Below are 23,374 nucleotides of genomic sequence, written 5' to 3'. Positions count from 1 at the left end.
TGTATTAGTATTGACATTCACATTATCTTTAGCATAGACTATGTCAAGTACACGTGTAAACCCACAGGAGAAGTTAGCTTTTATTGTATATAAATATGTACATTTGTGCATTTAGTGTTGAAGTATAGAGCTTGGCAGCTCTAGCAGACAGAATACTTTTGTCTAGAGACCAGGTGAAACTTTCCCAACAGTGCTGATGGCAGTTTATATTTACTCTGAAAGATGCTCTGGTTCTAATCTATAGCATCTACTGTCAGAGATGAAATGAACTAGCACACAGAAAAAGGGGTTGGGAAATAAGTTTATATTTAGCCCGGGTTAGTTCACTGTACCAGTTTACAACACAACTGCCAAAACTCTCATCGTGGTACTACTGAGGGGGTAGAAAAATATGGTGAGAAAATTTCTTAAGCCAGCTGGGCTGCCAGAGAAGTGCATCACACTGGGGGTCAGGAAGATATTTACTATAGAAAGATTATTTTCAGCTTGCTTTCTTCATCTGAAACTTGCTAATCCTTTGAAAATACATCCACATATTTGGACTCTGTAAATGTGTAACTTACTGGTGTGCTGGGAATGATTGCTCGGCACAGAGGCACTGCATTCTTGGGGAGGCAGGGAATGTTACAGCCAGTCTCTTCCGCATGCTTTGTGCAAATCCATCTCCCCAAAACTTTAACCCAAGGTGTTGAGAAAACTCCACTTGAAGCATACTGAAAAGACATTTAAATCATCTAAATCTAAGGAGGATCTAAGCCCCCCTCTCCCCTACTTACACATCAGATTTGTTAGAAATCTTGCAATGTGAGTATTGATGTCAGCAGCACTTCCAGGTATCTCTATCACCTGGGAAACTTCATTAAATGCAGCAGCATCGAGGATAGGATGCATGAAACTCAAGGTAGCCAAATGAGTTTGTAATCCTGCTGCAGTGGAAAGAGAAGATGGAGCAAAATCCATTCACCTTTATTTGTTATGAAGATTTACCAAAATTTCAGGTTAACTGAAACAAAGTTTTGAGGTACTAAGTCAAACAGACTTCATTAGAAACGTTTAAAAAATGTTTAAATTCACATTTGCCCTTTCAGCCTCTTCTCCAAATCATAACGCTTTTGAAAGTTGAAGATGTGCCAAAAGAAAGTTCTGAAAATGGAAATGTGTCTTTTATTGTTCCTAATCCTCCCCTCCTCTAACTCAAGCACACCATGCAAAGCACTTGGGCTTTTTATTCAGTACCCAACTTCAGCAAAACAGACCTCATAACTTCTCATTACAGTCAGCAGAGCTTTCTATGATACATCTACAATATTAATTTTGTCCAGCTATGACCCAAACAAACAAAAAAAAATCCAGCTTAATTTGATATCATCTCCAGGACTTTTCTTAAAGCATTTATTAGCATGGATATAAAACCCACCCAGTCTGGTTTCCAACAATGACTAATAAATTAATCTGAGCAGAAAGACAGCTCCACAGCACACACAGACCAACAAACCAAATAGGCCAATTGTGCATACCACAATTAATTTTCAAATACATTTAAGAGTGAAAGTCATTCTTTTGCCTGACCTAGTGATTAGAGAAGTGATCTGCAGTAATTTCCCTTAAAAGAGTAACTCTTACACAACAGAAAAAAAATTGCTCAGTGTAGTGGTATCAATACATTCATCAAGAGTACCTTCTCAAACAAGGTAAATGCTATCTTGAAAGAGGAACCATTTCATTTAGCTTTAGTTTAGGTTTGCATCGGCCTTAATATGAGGTAAGGGCTGTGAATGAACTCCTAGAAAGTAAAAACCCAACAAAGAGGTATTTCTCTTGTGAGCCCACATAACCGGTGTGTACTGTGGTGGATGTAACTGCAATTATTTGAGATAGAACGGGGAAATGGGAAGAAAAGTGCACTGTAACAAACCTGACTATATACTGGCAAACGGGCAAAACCTGGTATCTTCGACATTTGGAAGTGGTTTTCTTCTACTTGTATCTGACAGTTGTTTTTGCTGCCTGAGCCGTATCGGATACTGAGCAATGCTAAAGCCTGGAGACAGCAGAGAACATGAAAAGGCAGCCTCGTGCACTGGGAGAGAGGCTAAAACAGGCTTTCCTGAGAGCCACCCTTTACTCCCAAAGTAGAACTCCAGCACCTCAGAAGCACATTCAGGCTCCTACCCCTCCAAACTGCACCAAATGACAGAACAGATACAATTTGGCGTCCCAGGCCGAATAAACTGGTCTCTCACAAGATCCAGAACAGAAGCATCTTGCAGGCTCCACAGCCAGGAGCTGCGACCAAGACAACGTGTTTTCAGAAGATTCTAGACTTCAGACTTCTTGTATGAGTTTTATTCTCCACATGTTCTCCTTTCTCAACACCCAAGTGCCTTTCTACGCCCTCTGAACTCTTCCACTCTGCGACTGCTACTTCCCTAACTCCAACCAGAATTATACAAAGATTACTTAGCACAGCACAAATGTTCTGCTTTCATGCGTGACTTTTTCCTCTGCTTGTAATATTATATTCACCCTCCTTTCTTTTGTGCGTCCTTCCTGATCTATGGTTTGAAGTGGTCGGTGAGCACTGAATGCCTTGATTTCTATTATGTTTTGATGTAGCACTGCAGTATCTTCCCTCCCTGTCCTGATGCATGTGAGGAAAGAGAAAGGATGATTAGTTGGATCATTTGGTTGATGGCCCCTCTACAGAGATTTGAATGCCTGCAGGCTTCCATTTGCTTGGGCTGAGATGTCTTCGGAAAAAACGTATCAAATATACAGTAACATCTTCTAGAGGAATGCCATGCTTTTAACAGACCACCTTCCTGGATGTCTCTGGTGGAATACAAGATTCTACTCTGGCAAATTATTCCCTGATGGCCAATTGCACTCAAATAACTCCAGATAAAATATTCCAGTGTTGTCCCATGCCTATCTCCTCTGCCCATTAAATCAGAAAGTCGGTACAAATTGAAGTTAAGAAACAAAAAAACAAAACAAAATGGATAAATCAGCTAGTGATGAGGTATTCCTGTTCAAAGTATTCTGCATACAGGTTTTTGCAGGATTTGTTCCAGCAGAGGATACTAGAAATATAACAACCTGGGAAAGCAGTGTCCAGAGCTAGCAGTTGCAGCATCCTCTACTGCTTGCAGAGCAGGTACCTCTTGGGCAGGATTTGCCTTGCCCATAAAAGATACAGCTCAATTTTTATAATCTACCAGCATGGTTTGCTATTACCAGCACGTGTATTATTCAATGCCATTCCAGTCACAAAAACATGAAGTGAAATCATACTGCTGTGTGACCTACGCAGTACACCTGTTGTAACACACGGTAACTCTGCATAGGGATTGAGAAAAGATTACCAAGCAAAGTGACTCAGCCAAACGCATTTCATTTTCCAGGTACATACACAAAACAAAATGAAAATAGCTGCCATCATGCTTGACTGCATCCTAGTTACAGGTACATCTGCCCTAGGGGCAGAATGTTGCAGAAAAATGCCTTTTCCTGCAGCAGGGCAGGTTAGATTGGTGTATCACTAAGTATTTATAGCCAGGTGTGAAAAATAACCAATAGAAAATATGACAAAGCCTTTCTCCACCCAGGAACTGAAAACTGGCAGTTTTTGTGGTGATTTCAATGAGATGCCATCAGTTAGCATAAACAGACTGTCTCTGTGGAAAAGCTGACCACCAGTGCAGCTCTTCCAGCAGAGCTATTTCACAACAGCTGTATTTTACAGTCTCCTTTGTTCTTGATCAGTGTCTCCACATGGACGAAATTACTGCTGAACAGCTGAATTACATCAGAACAATTACCAGAGCAAAATGTCATTTTTACATGATTCTAGATCTGGAATTATTAATTGACTAAAATGCACTTATTTTTTCCCTTTATATCCTCTGTATTTTCTCTTTCAGTTTCACATCTGCTGGTCAGAACTAGTTTTGTTCAGCATTGTATGTACCAAGGATATTTCATCACTGCCACTACCGTAAAGTGACCGTCTTGATTCTCATGTGTATTTTCATGGTGAACAAGTAAAATAAGTAGAGATGCCCAGCGGCACATGAACAGAATCAGACTCTACAGCTTCATGTTGTTTAGAGCTAAGAAGAAAAATGCAACTTTTCTTTTGAACCCCAAACCATAACAGCTATTAGGAAAGCCAGCCACTGTCTGTGTTTCCTTTAGCTGCTGCTCAGTCAGACCTGCTCAGAATTTACTGTTCCTGCCAGTTTCTCTCTAAACACAGCCCATCATAACTAACTAGAACTTGATGTTACTAACTAGATGTTCTAACTAAATGTTCTAACTAGAACATATCCTGTTACTACTGTGCATGTTCTTTGATCCTGAGAACTATGAAAGTTCACAATGCCGTAAAAACAGTGTTTTTGCTTCAAGGTACGTAATGAATTAGTTAGGAGCCATGTGGCAATACATCTTCTGTCCCCAGACTAGCTCCAGTTTACCCAGAACACAAGACTGATGGGAGAGCATGAAGCAAACCTAGTCAATTTTAATGACCTTAGTGCAGAGGAATACCAATACTCCATGCAACTTCAGTTTACAAGGAAGCAGAAGCTTTGTAGTTGTTGCCCGAAAAGACAAAGTAGCTCAAAAATATGAGACATATAGAACAGACTGACATGTGGCAAATGTCTGCTCTGTGACTTGGATGCCATCTCCTCTAACAAGAAAAACCATGAGAAAAGACTCTTAAAATTACCACAATAAGAAAGAAAACTCCAGACTAGTGGACTAATACAATTTTGACAGTACTCCACTATGAAACACGATAGAAGCAATCACTTTTAAACTGCCCACAGCAAATATGAAAGTGCTCAAGAATGCTTGCACTGAAACACTAAGGTCATTTTTGTATTTTCAAATTGAATAAATTTCAGAAAACATGCACTGTAAGTAATTAACCAACAAAAATACCCACAACACAGGCCAACAGTTTAATTAAATTTAGAGTTTATTCAAAAATGGCTATTCCAATGGCTATTCCTTTCATTAACAGCCGTAGAGTGATGGTCTTGGAAAGCATTCATGTCTTTAAACAGAAGTTGGAAGCTACTACATATTCAGTCCTGAAATATAACATCAAACTTTATTGATCTTGAAAGTATACAAAGAAAGTTCTTATTTCCTTTGGGTGAACAGTCACTATGTAGCTTTCTGATATGTTTCTACTGTTGGAGAATCCTGCAAGACACAGAAAAAGTAGTACTTTATTCAAGCAGCAGCTTTACTCAAATGTACATATGATTCTATCTTAGAAGTTTTAACGCAGCTGTTCCATGAAAGCTAGTGTATGAGTAGGTTCTTCTTAAAGCTATAAGTAGCATGGGACCTAAGATGCACTTATGCATAACAGTAAAATACACATTTGCTTTTCGGATATTGACTCATACCAGAAAATGCAAGCAACTCCCCAGTCATGCATTTTTCTTCATTATGATTAAACAGCAAGCAAGTTCCTAGCTGCAAGTCAAATAGAGCTATGAACTCCCAGTTAGCCCAGGCCAAAACGTCTGCAAGCTTTTTACAAGGCACATGTGCAGCAGTGACAGTAAGGAGAATGTCCAAGTAACTAACTGGAATGAGAAATGAAGTCACCCACAGAACTCAACCTGAGTGTCAGCCGTAATTTGAATCCTATCCACACACAGTCCTTCAAGCTGATTACGGTGGTGCATTTTTAATTCCTGCTGTCTGTTTTTCTGGAGCATAGGCTTAAATTTAGATTAACCCAACTCATCAGCATCTAACAAAGTCAATGTGTAACAAGCATGACTTCACACAATAGCCACATATATCTGGAAACAGATAAAAGCTTGAAATCTTTCTGGAGTTGACACTTCCAGGCAAAACAAGCCACCAGGGCTTGCAGGGAATCTTTGCTAAATGCTACTGCTTGCAGGCTATGCTGCATACCAGGTTTGTCATACAGATGAACAGATTTTTAGTCTTGCAAATGCAGAAATATTTTCAATCAGACAACTCATCAAGCTTCAACAGACACCAACCACCTTGTTTCACCTACCTTTGCTTGGATTTTGTGCAGTCTTCCACTTCCACCGCTTCAAAGTGTTTATGTCCCAGGTGCCTGTGAGTGATCGCTCTTCCACTGACTTCACTGATCCTAATCCCTCCAGCAAAGACTGTGAGTAAAAAAAAAAATAATTTGCTGACACTAGCTTAACACCCACCAGTCTAGTACACAGTCAGTCCAGAGCAGAACTTCATCTATAGCACTGATCTGCCAAGCAGAGCAGTAGAGACTTCAAAAGTCTGCTAGGTCCCACAACACAAAGGCAACTACAGACTCACCAGGCTGCAGCTAAGAAGCGGAGATGCTGAGAGCCTCCTCTGCGTTGTAGCAGAGTTCCAAGCCTACTAATCTCTCCTTCCAAGAACTGAAACTCTTACTGAACTTTTAAAAACAAAATGGAGAACCCTACACCTTGCTTCACCTGTTATTGTCATCAAAATCAGTATTTCATGTTTTAAAATATACACCTGTCATGTATTATAAAACAATCTATTTCTATATGAAAGATTGGACAACAAAAACTAAAAATACACAGTATGACAAAAGTGATTAAAGTTTCACGCAGAAATAAAATATAGAGAAAAAAATGTTTGATTTCTTTAATTCTGTCCACATTTCTTTAACTCCAAGTACAACTTGCCAAAACAGCAAAATAGACTCGCCCGCTGCTAAGGAAGCGTTATACAACCAAGAGCTCAATGGAACCAGTCCTACAGATATTTATGCAGATCTTCATACTGTGCCTATGGCAACTTTGTATGAAGAGCTTCTGTGGTGCAAAGCTGATTAAAAATAAGACCTGCTTTCCTCTGAGGCGACAGTTACAGTAGTAACTGTATCATATCCACCTTTCATACAGATCATATAGTATCATATCCACCTTTTGTGGTGTCTGTAGCACACAGGACATTTCATGGTAGAACCTGCTCTCTCTGGAACAAAACCACCTTCAGTGCTGTTCAACCTAGAAGGACTAGATTTACCTTCAAATTTACTGTTACAGGTTGAGACAGCACAGGATCCTCTCCAACTTCATACAGGTGCCTAATTCTTAGCAGGACACGACTGAAGTCTGCATCACCTTGTTTCTGTTTACCTTTAAGAGAAAACAAAATGCAGGCATTTTCTTACTTGAAAAATAAAACCAGTTTTCAAGCAGTTTTTTTGAGCTTTATACTCTCAGGGTTTGAACTTAATTCACATTTTGGAAGATTAGCTAGAGCGCTAACAACAAGAAGTACCCAGTTCCCACTGTTGACAGAACATAACACTAACTCATACAAGAGACATATTTTAGTAATTGAGTAGAGCAATCATAGGGTACAATTAACTGTCTTGATAAAGGATTTTAACACTTTGAATAAATAAATGTATTATTCACAGAAGACAGAAAAATAGAAAGCCAGCTTTTTGAAATATAACATCCAGCTGCTATTTTGGACCTACCCATGCGAATGCTGCGGACCTGCTCTGCATGATTAGAGCTGTATCTCCACCCTGGAATGCTCAGGGACTGGACATGAAGATTGGGTGGGACAGTTACAGGAGAACTGTGGACTGATTTCTGCTGAAGTCGCCTGGGTAGCTCTGGTTTATCTCCTCCATGCAAAAAGAAACAAAAATGGACATCAAACATCCATCACACACACGCGGCTGGCTACAGTACTGTGCAAGGGTAAAGAGATTTTTGCTCTCTCTGCCAAGGCAGATCCAAAGCAGATGCTAGACTTTCTCCTCTGAGGCCTTCTGAGATACAAAGCAGAAAGCAGAATGATTTTAACTGCTGGAAAAGCTTCCAACAAAGCAGATTTCACTGCAGCCTCAAGTTGCTATTCTACTACCAGGCTTCAGTTTTAGTTAACAAGTCAAACAAATATTTTTAAAATAATTACTCAAAAAAGGTTATTAAGGACTCAGCATCCAGGAAGCTGATGTATGATCTACTAGCTACTTTGCACTAATTCCCCATGTGGACATTTTGTTCTCATTAGATGCTTTAAAATTTATTCTCCTCCAAGAGTAAGAGATAATTACATAACGAGAAACATTTCATAGACTTGGACAACATCCGTATTTGAAATTAATGCAAAGTAATTAACAGTCTCTAAATCTGCTTTCTAACTCACTGTATACTAACTTCATCACTCAGGAGGCTTGAAGTCTGCATTTACAAACTTAACAGCACAAATCAAAGCAAAACAAGTAAGTCATTCAGATCTTAAAAGATAGCACAGAGGATGGGAGGAGTTACCTGAAAATTGTCCAAACATTACAATTGGCCTGTGTTCTAAAGCCTGCTGGCTTGTCCGATACAAAACAGTGGTGGAAGACTTGGTTCCTAAAATGAGCCAAAACACAGGATGAACCACTGAAGAGTCATTCAAAGTGAGATTGAAATTCAGGTCCCACTGAAGGTTGTTCCACAGTCTTCTGTGAAGCATCACCTGTATTGATAAGGTAAGTATCACAACAGTTACCAGCCATGAAATGACTCCTTGGGAGAAAAAAAGGAGCCACCAACCAACACAGATGCCTATTTGTTACCTCCATTTGTCCGTTCCCTTGACTTGAGACACCATGAGCTCTTTCTGCAAGCAGTGTCAGCCTTGTAGCATCATCTTCAATGTAGGCAGTCTGGACCATAGGATAATAGTTCTGAAAACACACAGTAAATCATACAGTGTTGATATTAACCTAGGTAAAAGTAATGGAGAATTAAGATAAAACACGACTGAGTTTGGATTATGCACTGTCACTCACCCGAGCTGCTGTGTTATTCACATATGTCTTGAATGGTCTTTTCTGAATCTGATATCCATTGTCATCAGTGTAGAGTAGCTGTCCAGTGTTCAAATTTGTGCTGGTTCTTAGAATTGCCTCACGATTAACTTCCAAAGGCCCAACACTGTATTCTTGCTCTATCCTATGGCATAGCAGCTTCCCATCATAGCCTTCTGGTACAAAATACAGCCTGGTATACATGGCATATATATAATACTGGGCAGTAACGTTACTGTCAGAAGGAGAAGGATACGCACAGTTTATCAGGTGGAGCACTAGATCAGTTATGTCAAGACTTACAAATCTTTCATGATGCTATCACACACATAGACAAACTTTGTTGCCTGTATTCAACCTATGTAATTACTGAAATTATTTTCAATTTAATTTTCTAATGTACAGATATTCAGCTGAAGTAGATGATATTTGACAATTTTCTTTAGTGTTACAAGTGTAAAGAGGACTGTTCATTTGACTAGAAAGGCTCTGTATTTCCTCAAAATTAATAATAAAGTTTAAAAACAATTATGACTCCCTAAGCAACAAACATACTGCAAGAATACATGTAGTTCTACCTATGTATTTTTTAAATCTGGGCAACGTTCATTTTGATAGAAAAATTCCACTGTTTTCAAACGGTGTTTCTCAGCTACAATCCTTAAACTTAAAGCAAAAAGTTTTAATCAAATAACCAGACTGAAAAGAAGGTAAGGAGGTTATAAATGGATATGACTAACACAGGAAAGTCACTAGTTCATTAAAGAGCCTGAGAGTCCCTGTGTAGGATTCCCTTCTTTGTCTTAAATTTACTTGTAAGAAAGATTTCTACTGGTAGGAAAATGAACCATTATGTCCAAATTCCACTCGTATAGAAGACGTGAGCTGCAAATTTCATTGAATTGAATGGAAACAGGATTCAAGGAGAAACTACATTATGAAACATACTGCAGATGTAACTGAGCAATCTTCCCCTTCCTCCCCCCAGTAATATGACTTATCTAAAGGAAGCAGTTTCTCAGCATTAGCACATATCTGCTAAGTATAGTTCTGTTGTCTAAAACTTTCACAGAACACAGACTCCACTGTTCAGGAGGAATTACACAGAGCTACTCTCACATACATCTACAGATGATTAAACATTCAAGCAAGGTGAAGCTGTGATGGTGTTGCACCTGTAGAAATATTGCCGTATCTCTGTCACTAAGTTTCCAAAAACTATTTCCATTTCCACTGCTTTTGATATTGGAACAGCAGAAGAATTTGGGGCAAATAAGTAGTTATCCGAAATGGGTCCTTTCATCACGTCTCCATTCACGTGGTACTCAAGGAACTCCTGGGTCAACTGGACAGTCTGGTTAGTCTCCCTGCAAATCCACAGAGGAAAAAAGCTGTATTACCTATAAGCACATTTTGTAGATAACAGATGCAAAGCTGGAATGAGGTTTGGAATGTAAGAAAAATCTGTTTCCTCAAACTAACAGATCTGATAAAACTTAGGAAATGAGAACAGCAGAGAATTGAAGTGCTCCGTGCTAATACAGCTGTCAGTGTGTAAATAAAAGGAGCTTCATTCGTTTTATACTTCTGTAAAATAGCAACATGTTAAAACCGAAACAACGCTTACATTACCTCATACTTCAAAGAAAAATGAGAGTTGCTACAGGACCAAAAACAATCCGTTGTACAACAATAAGGTACATCATAAGATAATAATGAATAATCAGATTATTTTGTCTGATTTTGTAGCTATACAGAACCATATTTAGCAATGATTTCTGTATTTAGCAATTGTAACAATAACATACTGGCAACAGGGTAACAAAAGGCCCACACCCAGTACCCACTTTGTCTCCTTATTCTCCCCCAAAGCCTACAGTTGAACTATTTAGGACCTCATTTCACACTCTTCACAAAGTCACATGAAGGTAATTTAAGATGCTACTGCCCTCAGCCATCAGCTTTGCTCCTCTACTGGAGCCTTGCTGGCAAAATAGAAAAAAAGCACTTGATCTGGCATACAAATGTAAACTGCCACCAGTTTTTGCTAGTGTTAATATAGCAACCTATGAACTGTAATAATTGAGGATCAAAACACATCCAAGTTTTCCTATTACTCCTGGGGGCATTTCCAGCTCTAATACTCCAATCTTTTCTACTACTCCAAAACAAACTTTTTGAAACCCAAACATTCTGGGCTTGCCTGAAGCTGTACAATGAAAATGAATATCCCATTTTTCCTACATGCTGAATTCCAGCTCTTGCTGCCTGCCAGAACAGGGTGAAGAAAAATGGAATTTGAATTCAGATTTTTGTTTATCTTTATTATATTCTTTAAGGATTCCTCAAGAGATCTGGAGACAGTTATAGAAAGTACTTCGGGGCTATTGGCTCATGCCCATCTATAGTTTTTAAAGCTGATTTCTAACTATACTAGACAATGATTTCTCACTCTAGGAGGCAGAATTACTAACAAAATCACAAAGGTGAAAGAGATCTTCCAGTCACTAGGCCAATGTAAAAGAGGTCAGATCTTCCAGCAGTACATAGCTGAGAATCTTAATCCTGAGCAGGCAATAAGCAGCACAGCTCCATTGAAGCTCAAGAAATTAGGCCAATTCACATTAGCCAAGAAAGACAAGCTGCAAACTGCGTATCTCACCTCCATCTTGATTGCTCTTCCATTTTATTTGCCTAATTAAGTAGAATTTGCCAAAATACTTCCTTTCAAAAAGTTTCGTAGCTTCCTATTATAGGAACAGTGATACAGGGCTTGTAAAACACTAATGAGTAGTAAGCTCTTGCTCTATCACTCATCTGCTCATTGGGCAAGCAGAGTGTATGTGCTTACTTATCTTTAATACACAGTCATACCTCTCTTTAGTTTAAAAGTAAATGAGATTCTTCAGATCTACTAGTTAATAGTGTGATCTGTCACGCTATCTTATGCTGACTGCATGGTTAAACTGGGTAACAACATCACAGAAACAATATGGAATCCTGTCCATGATAGCATCCTCCTTTCTACAGGAAATGTGAACTGCAGAGAAAAAAATAATTATAACGAACACTTTGTTAGTTGTCTCAGAATTACAACACACGATAGAGTACTTCCACTTATTTTTTACAAAAAGGTTTTACAGAATCTGAAATGTTATTTAAAAAATAACTCCTCTGTCTCTAAAAAAAAATAACTCACCTGTCTGTAATGCTGTGCATTAGATTATTGCTTCGGTCAAACATGATCTGGTAGCAGTCGTTAACCACAGGAAGCAGATCTGGGCTTTGTTGAACCTCACGTGTTGTGTCTTTCCGCTGGTATTTAACTGATTTTCCAATAAATGCAGATTGCTTACCATTCGAGGGCTTAACAATATATTTTTTGTAGCTCAAACCACTTATTTCAACTAGAATATACAGGTCATAGGTAGAATGAGACTCTGCTGAACTTTGAATCTGTAAGGTAACACACACAACAATGCTCCATTACAGAAAATTAATTAGCAAGGCAACTGACCTCACATGTTGTAAGCCCTAAATTATGACAATTAACCAGTGCTAGAAAAATACATTTCTAAACATGTCAGTCTTAAACTTCTTAATTATAATGTAGATCCATGCTGCTTTTAATTAGGATTTCAGTGACCTCAGATTAAGCTTTGCCATAGTACTGAAGGGAAGAGGACTGCTAAGTGAAGTCCAAAGTTGGTTCTTATTTTAATGGGAACGTGCAGTCACAGATCTTGATTAAGATCACATTGCAAAGTGTATATGTAAGCAGAAATAACCACAAGTAAATCTAATCTGTTAAGTGACGTAACAGACTGAAACATAAAGGAAGTGACATGTGTGAATGTGATAAAATTGGTGGCAAGAGGTCAAAGCAACACCCTCACCTTAAGGAAGACATAAAGAGAGGGAGGTGGAAGCATGTGCCATACTTATGTGTAAAGAGAACAGCAGTGCTATTGAATATCAAAATACCTTAAACAATTTAATAAAATCACTTTTATAATTACACATATCCTTCCCATTAATATTATATAATTTGTTACTACCTATTTGGTGAAAGAAAGTGGACTCCATAAATACCATACAGATTACATAGACGAAGGGGTTAGTTACCACTAACCAGAAATAACACTTGTCTGTACCTTCACACTGTGGCCTGGCATATGGCCATCTGCTCATACCGCAGACCTCCTATCCTTAGGACCAAGAGGGCCTACCTCCTATTCTCTGCCTTCCCTACACAACTCATGGGTGTGGTACAGAAGAGGCAGAGTATTTGCCAAGCCTCATTTCCCCCCAACCTATACTTGTATCAAGGTTCTAAACTAAAGATTTCTCTCCCAGGGGGAAGGAATTTGTGATATAAATGAACATTTGAGCAGCACATACTAGAAGAAAAAGATCCCAAACCACCTTCTCTTTACCGGTAAAGATTTCATTTAGCCTTAAGTGACCATCCATGTGCACATATACGTAGCTTCTAGCAAAAAAAAAAGAACATAGACCAACTCTGGAACAGAGAGCTTTTAAATAAAAAGTGACAGCTTGAATTCAGGGCATCCTAAATCATGAAACAAATACTTTAAAATACATTGCTGTCTCTCACGTGTATGTTACAAGGCTAAAATAATTAAGATGACAGGAATTCTGGAAGGTTAATTGGCTGAAATTAAGCATGACCAAGAGGCTGATGTCTTCCAGATGAAGGCAATATAATCTTATACCATCACCATGTAGAAATGCAGAAACACTAGAGAGCTGTTGTGTATCACTATCTGACCACAGTGTGCCTTAACGCATGTGGGTAGTAATAAGCCACGGCATTAATATTCATAACTCTGTCCAGCCAGCAGAAGCTGCTGAGCTATCAGGCATCTTGGGGACAGATGGGAGCATCTCGAAGTGTGTGCAGCCTCTTCAGGCCTTTATGTGCAGGAGGCAGGGACAATGCTTTATAAGAAACAGCATTTAAAAAAAAAAAAAAAAAAGGCACAGAGAAGCGCAGCGTGGTAGAGAGCAGACATGCAAAGGACAAACCAAGCTGACAAGAATAGCAGGAAGCCATTTTGGACATTAAGGGTAAAAAAAAAACAACTCTATTTGAGAGTGCAGGCAAGAAAAAAAAAAAAAGGAAAACATTTAAAGGATACCTAGGAAACCCCAATGTGAAGTAACCCTTGTTTTCACTGTAACATTATATATTACCATGTAGCATCAAGTCAGTGAGAACTGGAAAGTGAGAGAGAAGCAACAGAGAGAAAAAAAGTTGTGAAGTACCTGTGCCGGTACAAAACGTCCCAGTTCATCATATACACTCATCGATGAGTGGCTGACAGAGATAGTGACAAAGGTGGTGATGTTCCATGCCAGTGGATTATAGACAATAACATACTGGTCAACATCTCTAGTACCTTTGGGTATACAAAGGAACAAGAAGAGCTATCAGTCACTACAACTACCTTTCATTTTAAAAATACATAGTTAAGAGATCTGTCTAGGCACAACCATCTTACAACATTTTAGTGTAAAACCCTGCAGTAAAATTTTATGATTGAAACAAGTAGTACATTTTACAGTACTTCATAAAAAACCCTCTGCTTTTTTTTCCCCTTATTACTTACCCAATAAAAGATACCCTGCGTTCAGCCAATGACACCTGAGTTGAATGTAAAAGCACCTAGTGAAAATAAGCAGCTTACCACAACTCATTGTCATGCAGTATTAACTTTATGAGTTATACAGATCAAATGAGAAGCCTCATCTAAAAACAACCCTGTAAAAAAATAAATCAGTCTGCTGCGCAGCCTATGGCACTGTTTACATTTGACAATTTAAAAAAATTCCAAAGTCAAGAAAAAAAAGCAATGCAGTCTTTAGAAGGCTCCTGAAAATTCTAAGTTTTTACACTTGCTGGCAGTATGCCATAGCAAGAACCTTTAATTGTGATTGATTATTATGGCACAGGATCATGCTGTGTAATAAGCTTCGTTTAATAATCACACTGATCACCAGCTCTTTCTTCCCTTTGTTATATAGCTGAGGACTGAATCTAGGAGCCAGGTTTGATATATGCAGAGCTTTGACCCGGTGTCAAACAGCTAAAAGGTCCTGTTTTCAGGTGCTTGAGATCTGAGAGCTCAAAAATTCACACAAGTTTCCTCAGGCCTAGCAGGTCTCATATGGCAAGCAGGATTTTCCAGCAGTGGTTCAGTGATAAACACCATGTGGACTCTCTCCAAGGAGAGCACATTAACTTTCATAACGTACCCTGGAAATTGGAAAAGCTGTGTTAAAAGTACCTGGTTTTCCTGAGTCTTTACTGTAAACAGAAGAATAGACATCTCCATTCTTCTTAGCGTTGTTCATGTCAAAGATTAGAGAAGCCATTAGCTTCTTTACGTTGAACATCCCGTACATTAAATTATCCATGTACATGTTCTTCACCTTGGGAGACTCTGTGCCTGTTATACCATCGTGGTGCTGGACCTTACATTTGAGAGTAGTTTCAAAGGTTACAGTGCAACTGGTTTGCCTCCCCCCCAGCCTTCTTTATATTTTTATTTTTAAAAAAAAGCACAATCCAGTAACAGTCATTTCATTTCAAAAAAGGGTATTACAGCCATATTCACACATTCGCTTTTTGCCTATTCCAAATTGCTACTTGCAATATATTGCTATCAGAATTAAATGGTCAAAGACAAGACACACACAGATTTCCAGCTACACATACTTGGTTTTTAATATTCATAAATTTCTAAGTTATGTATTTAGAGGAAAAATGCGAATTAACAAAATAAAAAACGACAACTATACTTCATAAATACCATCGAAAGACAAGTTTTTCATTTGCTACTAATATCTGGTCAGTAAGTTAGCTGACAAAACATTTATTACCAGCAAAAGGACTATGGTCTGTAAATGTTCAGTGGCATGAGGCTGATCACTTAGCTGCTTAACTTTGAAGGAACATATCTGTCTTTTCTAACTTACACAAATAGAGATTATTAGCAACTTTGAGTGGGTTCAGGTTTTTATTGTAACCATTTTCTAAATAATAGAACTGAGAAAAGGACTTTCATGTGCTTAAAGTTTGGAACCATGTGCCTTTCCCCCAGCTGAAGAAAACATTTGCCTGTAACTTGCATCTTGAATTTGTGGCTAAGGGGCTGAAGTCTTATTTCATGACGGTTGCTTATTAAATCACAAACAAATTGCTAAAAAGGAAATTTATTGCTAAAAATATAAACGTGACATGGGGACACTCCAACTGGAATGCAAAAGAAAAGCTTTGCCTTTAGACAATAAATATTTTTATTATAAATAAACAGAACTTTACCTCTGACACTGCCCATCTAAGACTCTGAAGTTGCTTTAGGGCTCCACATTTGCAAATAGAACTTGCTGGGTGTTGCCGGACATACTGTGTGAAAAAGGACTCTCCAGCATAAAGTAGTGAACTTGCTCTCCTTGCAACTCCTTTTAACGTGCTTCGAGAAGTATAAAACCCAGTCCATGCTTGAAATGGCTCTATTAAGAGTTGAAGAGACCCAATACATGCCAAAAAAACATTTCAGTTATTGCTTGTTAGGCTAGTACCATACAGCTTCTTGCATGAAAACTGCTGTGGATTATACACATCAGCCAAAGGGAATAGTCATAAGCCCTACAAAGAAACAGAGCCATAAACACACCCTTTGGAAGGGTACAGCCTTTCCTACAGGCCTAGCAACATGACTGTTGATACTAAGCCATTATCTACTACATTAAGCTGTAACTGCAGAAACTTCTTGTGTGCACAAAACACCATTTAAGCTTCACTAACGCACATTATGTTATTTGTTAATAAAGTTAATGAGCCCTCCATACTCCCAACTTTTAGTCAGATAAAAAGACTGATCTTAAATTTAACATCCTCAAAATGGAGTAAACAGCGATGTGACAATATGACCCCATACTACTGCAGTGCTCCAAACTACACCAAAATATGCCCTCAAGTGGTCAGTGGAAAGTGTTTCAGTGGTTCATTTGTTCTAACGAGTTCCAGTATCCCATAGAGTAAACTAGAAAAACAAGTTACACATTTTTAAACCCTCCAAATCTTAGTCACTTTTTTTCTTAATGGATAAACCACTGCTGAATTGTTTTTCCAGAAAGAAGTTGCAGACAGTGCTTTCTAAAGTGAATACGTACAACTAATAAACTGCTATCACCCTATAATTAAAAGCAACAATTAGAAAACAGGATCTTTTGGTCAAAAACTGTAGGACATTCCTTGGGCCTGAAAAAATGCTAGAAATTGAAAGTTTTCAAGGTTACAAACAAGTGTTGCATATGCACAGCAGCATGGTACAACGAACATAGAGTAGAAGAAGTAAATACTTCTCTGGGACTTAAAGCTTGAGTTTCCAAGGCGTTATTTCAGAAGCGACACTGAGCCCAACAAGTGACTCATAATAAAGTGGCATAGAAAGAATGAGAGAGGATTAATCATCAAGAAGCAAAACAGTATGTGGGAGAAAGTGCACTCAAATCTATCCTGCAATTGCAAGGCACAGTAAGACATTTGGGGAAGAGATTGCATCTATGTGGGGAAGAGATTGCATCTATGTGTGGGCACCCACCTGGAACATGATGGGTGCTGCTGTTATGCAAGCTAGCGACAAGTGACTACTGCCTGTAAATTACGCCAAAAGATACAGGTAAGAGCCCAGATGTGAAAGGATATTAGCAGTTAGAGCTGGCAATGCATTTATCGGCAAATTGTTAGACGTGACATGATCCCTGGGGGGAGGTGAGTGAGTCAGGGATCAGTCCATGCAGTGATTCACAGGAAGCAACGGTTATTTTTATTCATTTAAAAGTTAACAGACTTGCTAAGGAATATTGGATATATAAGCTAAATTTAGGTCATATTAGTGCAAGATATATATCCAGTGTCAAGAATGTGATGAAGCAGTGGTAGGTAGCTACAGTTATATAAAAAAGTATTTTCATGATAATTTTATCCATGCAATGAAACAAACTAATGAGTTTCAAAACTGAGAAGTTGCTGTTGTCTTCTCTCTGCATACTTTGATATGTGAGGCCTAAACCAAAAAGTATTCAAGGGTAAGTTTACTGGGAAAAGTGATTAAAGGGACGTTGGGTATGGAATGTCTGCCTTCATATACTCCCAGCTCTATCTGAAGAATTGATATAGTGCAGAAAGTAACAAGCAAGCAACTTCAATGAATAAACCGCATTGTACAATGAATAAACTGCAATGTATTTCAGTGAATAAACTGCAGTTCCACTGCATTATGGAACTTCAGAAATACAGGATTTATTTTTCCTTTTTGAGGCTTCACTTAAAACACGTTTTCTTCCAGAACTTAGATCAGTTTTCTTTAATGAAAAAGACTTTCTCGTAGAGCTAAGGAGACTTGGGTGGGTACATCTGCCATAGCGTTTTGCTTTGACCAGTAACATGCTTTTGAATGAATTCACTGGTCATCCTTACTTACTATGTTTTACTTGGTGTATATATAAAAAAGTTTTTGAACTCTCAAATTGGATTCCTTTCATGTTATAATAAACCTGAAGGTATGTGCCAAGCATTAATGGGCACTTAGTCTATGTGACCAGATTCCATCTAGTTTTCCTGGAAATGCATGGAGTGCGGACATCAAATCCTCCGCACCGTTTCACTTTGATCCACCCGTTTCACTGCACTAACATAGAAGGAACCAGGAACCTCAGCTTTCAGATGACCTTGCTCTTCCCTTCCTTACCTGACTCACTTCTCCTTCAGACATTCACAGATTACTCCGTGTCACTGCTCTGATCTCTGCTCTAATTTGTGCACAAACCAGTTTTTTTTAAACAGTAATAATAGGCCATTGCTCAGTTTGGCCATGCGCCAACTGTTTCAAGGTATCTTTTGGTTTATTAGTTTCCTTTCAGTTCCCTGGATCCTGAAGCACCTCTGTGTCCTATTACAGAGCACCTCGGGGAAAGAGGCAGAGAGGTCTAACACACATCTAATACTGCAGAACACCTAGGAGACTAATGGTATTTATGCATGCTGATAGGTGGGAGGAAGAGAAAACAATTATTTCCAAGTTTTGTGTCTAAACAGGAACCAAATTACTCAAAAAATTATAATTCAAGCAGAATAGTGTTCTAGGATTTCTGCTTTCAAGACAACGAACAAGACTCCTCTGATTTTATGAAAGGCTTACATCTTATGCTGACACACCTTTGTGAAGCACCTCTGCTACTACTGCTGCCTGATAACTGTATAGCAGCATGCTATATAGTTGTGTAGTACATGTTATTCAGAATTTATTGAATTTCAGTCAGGTGGCTTAGACCTAAAGGTATATGTCATTGCTCACTGTTTTCACTGTAACAGAAACCAATTCATATAATATCTATCCATTGCTTTGGGTCATTAACAAAAATTTAGATGACATCACACACTCATGGCTATGCCTTATGCTTAGCTGTCCTTTGCACTCTATTATTATTCAAAGGCAGCAAAACAAAAATCGAGCTAGATTTCTTGCCAAGTTTTGCTATTTCTATACTCTTTGTCTCAGGTTCTCTTCCTCCAGCCATTTCTTCTAGCTATCCCAAAGAAATATTCCAACCACTGCCCTACCATCTTTCTTGTACCACTAACTTTGGACCAATTTGTTGGATCAATTGTTTGAATCAATTTTATTGGATCTGATAGTGTAAATAAATATAAGGATGTGTTTTTGCTCTTTTCTCTCTCATTTTTTCAATTTCCCTTTATTAAATATATACGCTCGGGACAGGTACTACACAGCTATTAACTTAATTACCTGTTGAATATGGAAGAAAGTCTTGAGAATCCCGGATTTCCCATGTGAGATTTTTGCTATGAACTGCTTGGAAGTAATCACTGACAGTGGCATACTGGACGGTCACTCCAAACTCATCAGAATGCTTGTTAATATAATCCAACAATAGGTCCATGTTGGAGTACTGAACAGATGCATTAAAGAACTGTTTGTCACAGCCCTGAAATTCAGAAAACAGAACAGTGAAATAACTTTGGGTCATGTAATTTAGAAGGATTTTATTATTATTATTATTTTTAACACTAGTGTATGTTAAAGTGGTATTGCTTCTTCTATCTTGACTGTCCATATAGAAGTTTTTTGTTACAAAATCATCACACAAGGGTAGGGTCACTCGCACAGATCAGCTGATAACCAGCTGACCAGCTCCCTCCAGATAGGGAGAAGTGTGTTGATTCACCATATTGTGCAAGAATGTAAAATTTCATGGCAGCAACTGGAAAATGTGTGCATATATGCCTAGAAAAGAGGTCATTGCTTCTTTTTACACTGCATTTCTAACATTTAGCAGAAAACAAGGAAGTTCTATTAGCATTCTTAAAAGCAGAAAATAAGATTTAGGAAGTTTGTGGAGATGATGTGAAACAAAACTCTCTTGAAAGTGAACCCCGCAGTCACACCGTGTTGCTGATCCCCTGCCTCAACGGCAGACTACAGTACCTCTGATGCTCATCCTATCTCTATGCGATGTAATACACTGTGTAGTAAAGCCTCATTTGTGAGTATGCTTGCACAACCTCTGCCTTCTGTAGAAGGCATCTCAATACATAAAATGTGCATGCACAAACATTCAAAAAAAAGCATGGTAAGAATGTCTTTGTTCACCTATGGTAGCTGAACAGGAAAATGAATTACTTGGCCATGGCATGTATGTTCTTGAATATCAGCGTAACAGTATAGGCATCTGTCTGAAGCACAGTAACACAGTAAGAAACTCTCCTCTCCTCAAAAAAAAAGGCTTCATAGGAGCTTAACTGACACCAGCTTAATGCACCCTCATCTTCATGTCTCTATGCTTCAGACAGAAATGTTGCACAACAGGTCAACTCTTTTCATGCTACAAAATATCCTGATCTCATTTTCAAAATAAAGATGCTCTCAGTGATTTGTCTTCAAAAATTAGAAGTTGTTTGAAACAAGATGTCTAAGGAGGCTCTATTTTCTCTGCAATCCCAACTTTCGCCCCAACCTTTTACCTAACAAGCTCAGTAACTTTAACCTTGTGACTTAACTCATTAAGGAATTGAGCTTAATGGAACAGCCCTGCAGAACAAGGATATCCAGGAGAACCTGCTGCATTTAGTCATTGCATCCACTCATTATGTGAACAAAACTTTACATAGGAATGCTATGCATTACTGTACAACTAGTTTAAACACACAGGCCAAATGAGATCTCAAGGATCAGTTCCAGTCCTTAAGACAACTCGTTCCCCCCCTCCCGCCTACATCTTTCTATAGTCTCTAGAGGCAGGTTTGGAAGTTTACACAGCACCGCAGCCCAGTGGCACCTCCTGCACAAACAGGCTCTTCAGATCATGACAATGCACTTGTTTGTCCATATAGCTCATCACAAAACTGCCACTAGTCTAGATGTGAGGTCAGACCTGAAACAGGAAGGTGCCTATTTCCTAATTCTTAACTGGAGAAAAACCAAAAACAAAGTCCTTCAAACTGTAAGTATGAAAAAAATCAGCTTAGTTACAGAGGTATCCAAATGTCTATTTCTTTCCACTTTCTCACAAATTGCTCTGAATGTGTAGCAAACTTTAACAGGCTTTAAACAGAGTAATAATCACAAAGCAAAGCAAGTCAGGAAATCAGGGACTGAAATTTTCTTACGTTATTGCAAAACTGCATGTTTGGACCAAGACATCTAGAATTTAAATGCACCATTCCAGACTCCCTCCTTCCCATTCTAACATAACTGTTCCTGCACCACCACTCCAGAGCGTTATAGCCCACTTCTCTCCCCCTCCCAACCCTCAACCTACAACAACAAAACCACAAAATAACAAAAATCCAGCACAATATAAGTAACAGTGGCACAGATACAGGAGTGAAACAATGACTCAGAAAACTGCATTCATCAGAAAATGTTTGCTCTTTGTGACAACAGATACTCTGGTAAAATAGCTGCCTTGAGAACACACATTTTAATTGTAATTAGGAGACCTACAGCATCTATCAAATTTCAGAAACAGACTGTACATTCAGTTTGGGCAAAGTTTTTCTTTTCTAATGACTTAAAGCTAGCTAAAAGCATACCAGTGTGATTTGTACATGGAGGATGTAATTAACATAGCAGATTGCTGAAAAAAGTGTTTGGATGACCCAGCTGGGATATGCTTCTGTTTCTAACTAAAATACAAAGATAGTATAAAAAAAAATGATTAACACATCAGTTCAAAAACACCTGGTCGACCTAATACTTAGTACATTTTCAATAAGATTAACATTTTTGTTAACACAGAATTATGTTGTGCCAAGCAGTAATGTAACGAGATCATTGAAATCGACAACACAAGGTAAGGAAAGAGAATGCAGTATCGTAGTACATAGCTTGGCAAGAGCTTTACAATTCTGTTACATCTCTTTCTATATTAAGTAGGGTGGAAGAGTTGGTAGACAATAGGCAGACTGTACAAGAAAGCTTCAGTTTTTAAAAATAATCACTAGCCAGACATATAGGCCCCACTTATTAGAAAAACACTTTACAGTCATGTGGTATGAACTTGGACTTGGGCAGTACATAGTGCAGTGAAGAAGCAACTACCTACTGTCCATTCTGCAGGTGTTCTTGGCACTTCTCAAGCAAACGCAGATGACGATGCACTTACCCATGGCCACAAAACATCACTTGTTCGGAACCAGGCCGCTCTCTCCTTAATGTTTGCCACCATGGCCTGTGCATACGGATGGATGTTGTTATCTGTAACAGGGAGACTCATGTTTGGGTAAACTCCATCTTTTGGCGGATCTGGGAATACTGCAAATCCATTCCAATAAAACCCTGATCTAAGTAGAAAAAGAAAGCAATAGGCTATAAACAGGATTTATTCATCTAACTGGGAGAAACACATTGAAAGGTGCTGGGATAAAATGCAGACACACAGGAAATAAGAAGCAAGAAATTCAGTTTCTATTCATTGCCAATGTTCAGATTTTAGTGTTCATTTGGGGGTGTGGTAGGGGGAAGGCTGTCTGTTTTATTTTTGCACCATGCATCTTTCCAAGTCCCTGCTGCTTACTGGCATAGAACAAAGAAATCACAGAACAAACCAGCAAGCTCTGTAACAATCACCCCAAGTAGACTTTGTTTACATGGTGTGGATTACTGATAAGACAGAGAAAGAAATAAAGTTTTCAATTCACAGCTCTCAGAGTTTTTTCCACAAAGTAAATGGAAAATTTGAGCCTCTTCAGTTCACATACTGATAATGTACACAACCTCAGCCCAATATAATGCTGAAAATCTCCCATAGACAATCAATTAGCAATAGCCAAGTCCCTGCTGAGCTTCACGGAGTTTTTAAATCTTAACTTTTCAGGCAGAGAAACAAAAATCTCAGTCCTGCTTTGGATATTTTCTGTTTATAGTAACTGATTTGTTTCACATTTTTATTCTGTATTTATTTTTTGATAGGAAC

General features: G+C 38.5%; 1 protein-coding gene across 1 annotated transcript in view; it reads right to left on the bottom strand.

Moving 5' to 3' along the window:
- Positions 1 to 4,969: 4,969 nt before the first annotated feature.
- MAN2B2 (mannosidase alpha class 2B member 2) overlaps positions 4,970 to 23,374 on the bottom strand; it is a 29,117-nt gene continuing 10,712 nt past the window's right edge. Inside the window, exons 6-19 of the mRNA XM_035325282.1 lie at positions 22,565 to 22,742; positions 19,687 to 19,885; positions 16,194 to 16,384; positions 15,157 to 15,343; positions 14,135 to 14,268; positions 12,045 to 12,301; positions 10,021 to 10,212; positions 8,828 to 9,080; positions 8,612 to 8,722; positions 8,319 to 8,511; positions 7,514 to 7,666; positions 7,051 to 7,163; positions 6,059 to 6,176; positions 4,970 to 5,217 (exon numbers count right to left, since the gene is read on the bottom strand). Coding sequence (XP_035181173.1) covers positions 5,123 to 5,217; positions 6,059 to 6,176; positions 7,051 to 7,163; positions 7,514 to 7,666; positions 8,319 to 8,511; positions 8,612 to 8,722; positions 8,828 to 9,080; positions 10,021 to 10,212; positions 12,045 to 12,301; positions 14,135 to 14,268; positions 15,157 to 15,343; positions 16,194 to 16,384; positions 19,687 to 19,885; positions 22,565 to 22,742 — 2,374 coding nt within the window. The 3' untranslated portion in view covers positions 4,970 to 5,122. The remainder of the gene's footprint in view (positions 5,218 to 6,058; positions 6,177 to 7,050; positions 7,164 to 7,513; positions 7,667 to 8,318; positions 8,512 to 8,611; positions 8,723 to 8,827; positions 9,081 to 10,020; positions 10,213 to 12,044; positions 12,302 to 14,134; positions 14,269 to 15,156; positions 15,344 to 16,193; positions 16,385 to 19,686; positions 19,886 to 22,564; positions 22,743 to 23,374) is intronic.

Source organism: Oxyura jamaicensis, chromosome 4 (genome assembly GCF_011077185.1).
Source record: "Oxyura jamaicensis isolate SHBP4307 breed ruddy duck chromosome 4, BPBGC_Ojam_1.0, whole genome shotgun sequence".
NCBI lineage: Eukaryota > Metazoa > Chordata > Aves > Anseriformes > Anatidae > Oxyura > Oxyura jamaicensis.
Note: the sequence above shows the minus strand (reverse complement) of the source record. Positions and strands in the feature narration are given on the sequence as shown.